The 11,667-nt window shown below is 30.8% G+C and overlaps 3 protein-coding genes across 3 annotated transcripts; 2 read left to right on the top strand and 1 right to left on the bottom strand. All coding sequences in view use genetic code 12, as the record gives it.

Moving 5' to 3' along the window:
* Positions 1 to 237: 237 nt before the first annotated feature.
* MED3 (Med3p) lies at positions 238 to 882 on the top strand (the record flags this gene model as incomplete). Its single annotated transcript, XM_051762008.1, has 1 exon — positions 238 to 882. The coding sequence occupies one exon, from the start codon at positions 238 to 240 to the stop codon at positions 880 to 882; it is 645 nt and encodes a 214-aa protein (XP_051621157.1).
* Positions 883 to 1,276: 394 nt separating this feature from the next.
* VPS13 (membrane morphogenesis protein) lies at positions 1,277 to 10,471 on the top strand (the record flags this gene model as incomplete). Its single annotated transcript, XM_051762007.1, has 1 exon — positions 1,277 to 10,471. One exon carries the CDS (start codon positions 1,277 to 1,279, stop codon positions 10,469 to 10,471), a length of 9,195 nt encoding a protein of 3,064 aa, XP_051621156.1.
* A 56-nt stretch (positions 10,472 to 10,527) lies between these two features.
* On the bottom strand, positions 10,528 to 11,625 carry FMT1 (methionyl-tRNA formyltransferase; the record flags this gene model as incomplete). Its single annotated transcript, XM_051762006.1, has 1 exon — positions 10,528 to 11,625. The coding sequence occupies one exon, from the start codon at positions 11,623 to 11,625 to the stop codon at positions 10,528 to 10,530; it is 1,098 nt and encodes a 365-aa protein (XP_051621155.1).
* Positions 11,626 to 11,667: the final 42 nt, after the last annotated feature.

The following is an 11,667-nucleotide window of genomic DNA, read 5'->3' as shown; positions in this document are numbered from 1 at the left end:
GCCGCCCAAAACCTTCCACCGGAAATAGCTATTTAAACGAGATAAATTAAAGACAATTTTTAACTAACTTTAGTTGAAAAAAATCGAATATGATTGTAATAATAAACAATCTTCTTCAATAAAGCGGAGTTTTAATTTACTATCAACAACTACGACTACGAGATTTACAAATCGTATTGCATCATCAGACATTCAAGATTTTATAGCTATTAATAAAACTAGGATCTTACAAACAACATGTTCAAGTTTAATGCTATTGACGACCTGAGACCAAAACTACCGGACCTGATCAAAATAGACGATATAACTTCAGGTAAGATAGATCCAAAACTAATATACGAGGAGATAGAGAGATTGAAAGCAGAGACTAATATATTAAGAAACGATATGTCATCATTTTTAAGAGCTTTAACAGTAATACCAAAAGATCATTCACAGAAGGAATTTTATCAAAATATAATAACAAGACTTTCAATAATTCAACAAAGTATAAATGAATATTGTGAAAGGTATAATAAATTATTACCAATAATCAATTTAGCTCAAATTAAATTAGGTCATGAAGTTGAAGCACCACCAACAAATGTAAAACTTAAATCAAATCCTTCATCAACTAATAATACTCCAAATTTAGGTAATAAACCATCACCAATGAATTCTAATCCTGAAAATATAATGAATTCTACACACAACACCCCGAATAGTAATATAGCAACTCCAAGTAATGGATCAGCAATCAGCGCAAATATAAATAAGAATGTAAAGAAGAATGTTAAAAAGTCAAACACTACGCATGTGAACAATAATTCTAATGGGTCCTCATTGAATGCAAGTGTCAACAAAAATCAAGGTGGAAGTTCAAGTCTGCCAATTGTTATATAGTAATAGACAAAGTTATGAAATTTTAATGTATTATATTATTTTAATATTACATCAATTAGTAATTTTAGGGGTAAACTCTTATTAGTGCTTTCTCTAAATTCAATATATTAGGTGGTAGTGGAACTTTATTCTAGTATTGAATTAATCAATCAATGCACGGTAGTGATTGTTTAGCATTGATCTATTTTTACGGACTTTTGGTAAGTGGCTTTTGTTAAGCGGCTTTTTATTTTTCCATCGAGAGTAGTTTATGATTTTGTGTTATTCAAATAATATTGTACAAATTAATTTAATATGCTTGCTATATCAAGAATATTTACAACCAAATCATATCAATTGTATCAAAGACTACTCTAAAAAATTTCACAGTCAATAATCTCAATTACATTTCAACATGTTTGAGTCACTTGTTGCAAATTTATTGAATAGGTTCCTAGGTTCATATCTAGAGAATTTTGATACAAAACAGTTGAATATTGGTATATGGAGTGGTGATGTTAAATTAACCAATTTAAGATTGAAAAAGGAAAGTTTAGATAAATTGAAATTACCAATTAATGTAACATTTGGTCATTTAGGAGTATTAACATTGCAAATACCGTGGGCCAATTTGAAAGGACAACCAGTTAGAATTATAATTGAAGATTTATATTTATTAGCTACTCCAGCTAATCTATCAAATTATGATGCAGAAGATGATGAAAAAAGACAAGAGGCTGTAAAGCAAGATAAATTAAAACAATTGGAAACTTTTTTGGAAGCTCAAAGCGAAGAATTGGGGAAAGATTTGGTAGATTCAACTTTTGCGGAATCATTAATCACTAAAATTGTTGATAATTTACAAGTAACTATTAAAAATATACATTTAAGATATGAAGATGAATCAGTGTTGACAGAACATCCATACTCACTTGGGGCAACTTTGGGAGAATTATCAGCTGTTTCAACCGACGAAAATTGGAAACCATCATTTATAGCGATTACTCAAGTATTTGCTAGAAAACTTTTGACATTGGAAAATTTATCTTGTTACATGGATACTAAATCTCCAGAATTAATCTCAAAATTGGATAAAAATGAAACTCTTGACAAATTCACATCAAACAATTTTAATGAAGAATATTTAATGAAACCAATTATAGGTAATGGTAAAATCACTATACATAAGGCAGGTGCCACAAAGAATCAACCACATATTGTATCAGATTTAGCTTTTGAAGAATTTGGATTGGAGTTAAATAGTCAACAATATGAAGACATACTATGGACAGCATCAAAATTCCATTGGTATATGAAAACTGCAAAATTCAGAAAATTAAGACCCAAAGTACCACCAAGTGAAGATCCTAAAACTTGGTTCAAATATGCTGCAGAATGCGTACGTAATGAAATTCACGAAAAACACTATAAATGGAGTTGGGAACATTTTGAATTGAGAAGAGATCAAAGACTTGCGTATATAAAATTATGGAAATTAAAATTAGACAAGAAAATAAGTCCCGAGGAAGAGCAGGAATTAAAACAACTAGAGTGGGATTTGTCGTTTGAAGATATTAAATTATATAGATCACTTGCAAGAAATGAAATCAGAAAATCAGGAAAAAACACTAGATTATTTGATACTGAAGCTGCAGATAAAAATGAAAAACAGAATACTGGATGGTTTTCTGGTTGGTGGGGTGGCGGCAAAAAGCAAGTTGAAGAAGAAAAGAAGGACACCCTTGAAGCTGATGGTGACCATACAGCAGTTTCCTTAAATGATGATCAAAGAAAATCACTTTATGATACAATTGATTATGACGAAAAAGCTCAAGCTACTGATATTGATCTTCCTATTGATTGTGTCAAAACAAAAATATCAGCTGTATTAAATAGAGGTGGTTTAGTCATAAAAAAGGATTATTCATCAAACTTAGCTGAAATTGCATTTGAAGGCTGTGAAGCCAAATTTTTTCAAAGACCAGAATCATTTTTAGCTTCTTTTCAAATGTCAGAATTTAAAGTTGAAGATGGTACAAATTCAAGCATATACAAACATCTTATAAGTGTTAAAGAAGCATCAGATGATGAAGCTACTAAATCTCATGATCCATTTTTCCAGGTACTGTATGAACAAAATCCAATCGATGGTTCAGCAGATTCTGAATTGCTTGGTAGGTTAAAATCAATGACAATTTTTTATAACCCAAGATTTGTGGAAAACTTGATGCAATTTTTTACACCACCTAAAATACATTTAGATACAGTTGGTGCAATTATGAATGCTGCAGAATCTACAGTTGAAGGTTTAACATCTCAAACAAGAATGGGATTAGAATATGCATTAGAAGAACACAAGACAGTAAATGTTAAATTAGACTTACAAGCACCATTAATCATTATGCCATTAGATCCATCAAGTTATAAATCACCTGTTGCAATATTAGATGCTGGTCATTTAAGTATTGTTAGTGACTTAATTGAGAAATCTAAAATCAAGGAATATAAAGATAAAGAAAAATATACTGATAACGATTGGGAAAATTTAAGAGATTTGTTATATGATCAATTTAAGTTAAGTTTAGTTGATGCACAATTTTTAGTTGGTCAAAATATAAAAACCACCATGGAACAATTATATAAACATGATTCAGAAAGACCAGCTCTTATGCTTGATAATTTAAATTTGAATGTGAATTTAGGTGTATCGATATTACCTGATGCTAAAAATTTACCTAAAATGAGACTTGGAGGTAACATTCCTAAAATTAAAATAGCAATGAATGATTTTCAATATAAAACAATTATGAATATTCTTGAAGTTGCAATACCCAATACGGGAACAGATATTACTGATGAATCAAGTGTATTTGCAACATATGGTAATAACTCACCGCAAAATAATGATCTAAGTATTGAAGATGACGTATCTGGTGATAAGAAAGATTCAAAAGACGTTGAAAAGGATAATAATGATGAGCAAAGATTAATTGAGATTGATTTCAAGATAAATCTGATACTTTTATCGCTTTCAAGATGTATCAATGGGGTTACATTGGAAGCAGAACCTCTTATAGATATAATAGGAGATGATTTGTCTTTATTACTTTTCAAAACAGAAACTGATATGCAATTAGATTTGAGTTTGCTGGACTTCAGTATTAAAGACTGTTTAGAAAAATCTGGTGTTGCAGAATTCAATAATTTGATGAGTTCAAATAGTGAATCAAAATTGAAAAAACTATTACTGCTTTCACTTAAAAGAGTTCAAAGATTGGTTGATTTTAAAGGATCTAGGATTGAAGTATTTGATCAAGATATTGATTTACAAATTGCCACAGTTCAAATTGTAATAACGAGAAAGTCCATTTTGAGTCTTTTAACTTTTTGTATGAATACATTTACGGATCCTAATGCACAACCTACTCCTGCTGATGAATTAAAACATAATGATGCTAACGAAGAAGCAGCTCCACAAAAGATCAATATGAAAATAGGATTAGATAGTATTATAATAGCATTAAATGAAGATGGACTGAAATTAGCTACATTTGAATTAAGTTTAGCACAAATTTCTTTATTACTTTTACCAGAAACTATTGATGTTGCCGGAAAATTGGGTGCTTTATCTTTGGTCGACAATTACAATTCTGTATCTACTAAACTAATACATATGGATGGGGATAATTTAGCTGAATTCAAATATAAAACTTTTGATATTCATGGTATCAAACCGTCAGAGGTCACTTTTAAGACAAGTTCTTTGTCAGTAAACTTTATTGAAAGCTCATTCAACAGACTTATATCATATAGTACTCAATTTATGCAAATGAAAGCAATTTATGATAGCACAAGAGAAGCTGCGATGAATCAAGCTTCCCAACTTCCAACGAAAATCAAGTTTGATATTATCGTTCAAGCGCCAAATATTACATTCCCTATTGGTTCAGCTGGTGATAAAATTGTAGTCGACTTGGGAGAATTATATGCACAAAATGAATTTAAAGGTGATATAAATGCTATTGAAACTGGAATAAGAAATATCAATTTACATTCTGAGTTTAAATTTGATAGAGTAGAGCAAACTTCAAAAATTATGGATGATTTAGATATTACATTTAACGTTAATTGGTGTGAATCATACAAAAAGGGCATTCCAACTTTTGATATAATAGGAAAAATGCCAGAATTAGATATAATCTTAACCGAATATCAAATCAAATTAATAACTCAACTTTTAACACTGATAAGCGAAACATTTGATACTGATAATACATCTACAAATTTTGAAGAAATTGAAGAGGAAGCAACTTATGCAAATAAAGTGCTTAAACATAATACAAAAATCATTCAAGGTAACAGTAGTGGTCAAGCACAAGCTCCAAAAGTAGAAGATAAAATTGCAAATAAACAAGAAGTTCCAAAAGATCATCAAATTGTGAAATTTAAATTTTCAGTACCAAGAATAGCATTAACACTTTATAATGACACAGTTGGTGTCGTAGATATAAGTTCACACAGTTTATCAACATTTTCATTGAATGAGTTCAATATAGACTTTGATATGGCTCAAGATATGCTGTTCGACTCAAAATTAGCAATCAAATCATTTATTGTTGAGGATACTAGACAAAATACTAATAGCAAATTTCCAATATTAATTCCAGCTGCAAAAGATGTTGATAATCAATTTGTTTTACAATTAAGTTCCGAAGGTTCTGATTCGAATAAATCAATAACTACAATTTTGACAGTCCAAAAACCAAAAGTTATTTTAGCATTGGATTATTTAATTAATTTGCAAGATTTTTTGATAAAATCACAACCACCTCCTCAAAGACCAGATATAGTTACAAGGCAATCAAGAAAGTCCGTTTCGCTGGTTTCAACCAAAAATGATAAACCCGAAGAGGATGCAATTACACCAACGAAATTAGGTATCTCAATAAATATTACAGATTCGTCTGTGTTTGTGTTAGCAGATGATTCAAGAAAAGATACAGAAGCGATTGCATTTAAAGTTGAGCAGATTTTAATTACAAAACAAAATATACTATCAATAGCAACAAGTAAAATTGGTTTGTACTTAGCAAGAATGGATGATCCAAAGAATGCAAGATATAGAATTATTGATGATTTTTCAATTTCATTTGCTTATGATAATAGAAAAAGTACAGCTACTGAATTATTGGATAATATTCAAGCATCTATTGAACCGTTAGTCATTAGAGTTTCTGTTAGAGATATAAGATTAGGTTTATCAATTGTTAATAGAGCTAAAGAATTATTAACTTTGAATAACACACCAAAAGTTGAATCAGTTGATGGAGATGAAAGTTCAGCCTTATCCGAAACACCAAGTGTTTTATCAAATTCATTAATTAGAACTGCCAATAATGATGATGGCTCTGAACAACCAGTTCATGGAAAGAAAGTAACGGTCAGAGGCGAAGAAGCAACTATCAGTTTTGGTGGTCTTCGTTTTGTCTTAATTGGTGACGTTTCAGAATTACCTGTGATTGATGCTAATTTAAAACCATTTGAATTTCATGCAATTAATTGGTCAACTGACTTAAGTGCTGAAGTACATCTTGAAACTTATTTAAATATTTTCAACTATGCCAAGTCTACTTGGGAACCAATGATCGAACCATGGCCGATTGCAATTTATGCTTCACAAAAGCAAGCTCCAGATCCAAAATTACTCGTTGAAGTTGTATCAAGACAACTTGCTGAACTTACTATTACATCAAGATCAGTAGCTTTATTATCACAAATGCAATATCTTCTAAGTACTGATCAACAATTAAAACCCAGAGGACAGGATTATCCATTTATCATCGTGAATGACACAGGTTTAGATATATTAGCTTGGACTGATGGTCAAAAAGAGAAAACTGAAACTACAATTAAAAATCTAGAGTCAAAACCATGGACATTTGAAGATTGGAGAAAGATTCGTGAAAATTTAGATGCTGATACAGCAAGTACATTGGGTATATCGTTTAAAAATGACTCTTATGATAGTATTAATCAAATTTCTGCAGCAGGTGTTGGAGAAGAATTATTTATATTAAAACCTCCAGTTAATGGAGTTCACAATAGATTATGTGTAAATATTACACTTAGAGAAGATTATGTGAAAGTTATAACTTTAAGATCCACTATATTAATTGAAAATGATGCTGATGTTCCAATAGACATTGAAATAGCTGACGAAAACGGCAAAACAGAATTATTAATTAAATCGAAACAAAATCTTGCTGTTCCAATAGACTACGTATATAAAGGAAAATTAAGAATGAAGCCTCATTTACATACATCTTATAATTGGTCTGAAGAATTTATAGATTGGAAAGAAGCAATGAAAAGAGGTGGCGAAATCGCTTTCAAATGTCCAGCTACTAAAAGGGGTGATACATCTGTATATTATTTCCAGACTGAAGCCAGTTACGATAAACAAGAACCTTTAGCTCAAGTTTACCCACATTTGAAACTTATTATATCTGCTCCTTTAGAAATTGAAAATTTATTACCTTATGATTTTACCTATCGTTTATATGATAAAAATTCTAGAAAAGAATGGACTGGAGAAGTTAAAAAGGGAGTTAAAAGTTATGTACATGTCGCAAGTTTGAAAAATCTATTGTTGTTGAGTATTGAACCATTAAATTGTGAATATGGAAAATCTGAATTTGCAATAATAAACGCTGCAAGGCGTGATGAGTTTAAAAGAGAGCAGACCTTTTCACTCAGGGGAGACAACAGGTTAAAATTAAATATTCATTACCCGAAGAAACAAGCTGATAGTACAAGTTTGAAAGTTGTTATTTACAGTCCTTATGTTATTCTTAATAGATCTAACTTGAACATTTTTGCTAATGATCATGGAAATATTTTTGAATCATTAGGTAAGACAATTAACTCAGATCCTATAAATCCAACAATGTTTTCATTTAATAAAGATGGAGATAAGAGAAATAGAGCAACTATTAAAACTGATGACACAGTTTGGTCAGCTCCAATAAGTTTTGATACGATTGGTCAATCTAGTCATTTAAGTTTACAATTGTTAGGAAAACAAAAAGAAATAAATTTAGGTGTAACTATCTCCGAAGGAGAAGGTGCTTACAATTTGACAAAAACTGTAATTATTGCTCCAAGATATGTCTTGATAAATAGGGTTAAGGAAGATTTGTTGATTGTTGAAGAAGGTGTATCAAAAGAAGTCGAAGTCAAACCGGATTCTTCAATTCCGTTATACGGAATGCGTTGCTTGCCTAAGAAGAATTTAATGATGAAATTTAAACAATCCTCCAGATGGTCACAACCTTTCAGTATTGATAATGTTGGTCTATTATTCATCAAAGTCCAAAGAAAAGATGGTGTTCAAATGCTATTAAAAGTCACTTTACTTTTGGAAGACGCAACTATGTTTATTCATATTGATGATGGTAATAATCAATGGCCATATGCAATTAAAAATTATACTGATGAAGAATTTTACATTTATCAAGGTAATCCTAATGTTAATGCAAATGGAGAAATTGTCAAAACAGAGACGCCATATAAACCTATATATTACAGGATTCCACCAAAGAGTATTATGCCATATGCATATGATTATCCAAATGCAATTTTAAAAGAATTAATAGTTAAATCACATGGTCGTGAAAGAGCAGTTAATCTAGCTGAAATTGGAAACTTAAAACCATTTAGATTACCTCCAACTGATAATCGTGAACAAACGATTATTGATTTAAATGTTGCTGCTGATGGACCAACTCAAGCTTTAATTATCACAAACTATGATCCATCAAAGAGTTTATATAAGGTAAAGTCTGGAAATGCATCAAATGCCACTGTTTCAACTAGTCAAGATCAATTTGTTGAAACTAATGCAGAGGATAATTATCATACCCAATTTGTTACTAAATTCGAGGGTTTCGGTGTTTCGCTTATAAATACAAAGGAAAAAGAAATATGTTACATAACTTTAAGAGGATTAGAGTTAAGATATAACGAATCTAACTTGTATCAAAACTATAGTTTGAAACTTAAATGGATGCAAATTGACAATCAATTATATGGTGCAATATTCCCAATTATATTATATCCAACAGTTATTCCAAATTCAGGTAAAGAATTAAACGAACATCCTGCATTTTCTACCTCGATTTGTAGAGTTAAAGATGATGCTCATGGTGTATTGTTTCTCAAATATGCAACAGTTTTATTACAAGCATTAACATTAGAAATTGATGAAGACTTCTTGTATGCATTAATTGATTTTGCAGAATTCCCAGGAGCTGCATGGAATAAAGAACAAATCGATAGATTATATGATGGAAGTCTTGACATACCAGAGCCTGAACAATTAAATGATGCAAGTGATATGTACTTTGAAGCATTACATTTACAACCAATACAAGCAAATATTTCATTTGTTAGAACCGAAAGAATAGATGTGGAAGATAAAACTTCATCTCAGAATGCTTTGATGTTTTTTTTGAATGTTTTAACTATGGCAATTGGTAACATTAACGATGCACCAATTAGATTAAATGCATTATTTATTGAAAACATCAGAGTTCCAACTCCGATTTTGCTTGACTCTATTAGAACCCATTACAGTCAAGCTTTCTTTTATCAAATTTATAACATTTTAGGGTCTGCTGATTTCATAGGTAATCCTGTTGGATTATTCAATTTACTTTCTTCAGGAGTGATGGATATATTTTACGAACCATATCAAGGATTTATTATGAGTGATCGTCCACAAGAATTGGGAATTGGGTTAGCCAAAGGTGGTTTAAGTTTTTTAAAAAAATCAGTATTTGGTTTCTCAGATTCGATTTCAAAAGTCACTGGTTCATTAGCTAAAGGCTTAACTGTTGCCACAATGGACCCTAAATTCCAAGAGAGACGTCGTTTACAAGTTGCTCGTAGAAATAAACCAAGACATGCCTTGTATGGCTTTACATCTGGTGCTAATTCATTTTTCGAATCTATTTCTTCAGGTATTGAAGGAGTAGCTAGTGCTCCAATGGAAGGTGCTGAACAAGATGGAGCTGCTGGTTTTTTCAAAGGTTTAGGTAAAGGTTTAATTGGTCTTCCTACAAAAACAGCAATTGGAGTATTTGATTTAGCTTCGAATGTGAGTGAGGGAATTAGAAATACTACAACAGTTTTTGATGGTGATGGATTAGATAAAGTAAGGTTACCAAGATATGTTAATCCTGATGGAATTATTAAACCATATTCTGAAAGAGATTCACAAGGTCAATATTGGATGGTTAATATAGACAATGGAAGATTTTGGAATCAAACTTATTTAGGACATTTGATTTTACCTGGTGACGAAATGGCAGTATTGTTAACTTTCAGAGATATCATTTTATTTGATATAAAGACTTTGTCATCAAGATGGTGTATTAAATTTGATACAATAAAATCAATATCAGTTGAAAATACTGGATTAACTATAGATTTGAAAAATAGAAAAGGACCGTTCATTCCAATACCTGAACGAAAAAATAGAGATTATTTGTATGAAAAAATTGCAGTTGCTGTTAAAGAATATAATAAGAGTTGCCGTGTAACTTTATAATCTTTATAAGCTTGTATGTACAAGTATATGTATATTATTAACTTAGATTAATTTGGTTATAAACTTTCGACAAATCTCTGAGGTGAATCACCTATATTCTTTTTAAAATTTTTCATGAACTGTGTAGCACTCTCCTCTGACTTTGTCTGTAATTGAAGTAAATCAGCTGACACATAACCTTGATTTGCTCTTATATATAATCTATCTCCTAGTAAACAGAATTCTCCAATTTGGCTGAGATTCAATTCTTTTAATGTAGCGTCATCAGCCACTTCTTTAACATCATTTAATATCACTCTCTTTAATTCTTCGAATGGTTTATCTCTCCTCTTGATTTGAACTGGTATAAAGGTATAAAGGGGACCGAGGGCATCATATAATCTCTTAATTTGTCTTGCAATATACTGGTTCCAAAGTATCTGACGTTTTGATTTATCGATTTTTGGGGCTAGTGTACGTTTTACGTTGGGAGTTTCAGAATTTGGATTTAGAAATGTATAGTCTTTGATTGAATTTACTAGCAATTGGGCACCCAATTCACCAAGTTTAGTTTCTAGACTTTTGTAATTATCTGAATCTTGTATTTCAATTGGATTTGATTGAGATATTATAGACCCATGATCGAATTTAGTAGCATGTAAAGTTTGTAAAGTGACACCAGTTTCTTTATCATCATTGATTAATGCGTATTGTATTGGCGATGATCCTGAATATTTCGGTAGTAGTGATGGATGAACATTTAATCCCCCATATTGACAGCTCTCTAGAAATTTTGAAGGTATTAGTTTTCCATAAGATACTGCTATTGTGAGATTGAAATTGTTTTCATTTATTAATCTATTGATTTCTTCTGATGTATCAGCTCTTAGAATCGGTATATTGTTGCTTAGTGCGTATTCACTTACGGGTAGTTCTTTAAACGTTTTCATACTCCTTCCTGTTGGTTTTATTGTTCTTGTTATAACTTTTAAGTCATTGATGAATTTGGTTGATGATGATCTTAATTGTAATAATTTACGTAAACTTGCAACACTAAAATTGCCACTACCAAAGAATGCAACATTCAATGGATCATATTGACAGGCTGGGGTTGATAAGTATCGTCTGAGTAGGGAGTGCCTGAATTGAGATCTAAAGTTTAGTAGTAAATTCATTTCCCCAGATTTTGGAAAGGATTGAAATTTCAGATTCAGACG

Source organism: Candida jiufengensis (assembly GCF_024610255.1).
Source record: "Candida jiufengensis strain CBS 10846 chromosome Unknown scaffold5, whole genome shotgun sequence".
Lineage (NCBI taxonomy): Eukaryota > Fungi > Ascomycota > Pichiomycetes > Serinales > Debaryomycetaceae > Lodderomyces > Lodderomyces jiufengensis.
Note: the sequence above shows the minus strand (reverse complement) of the source record. Positions and strands in the feature narration are given on the sequence as shown.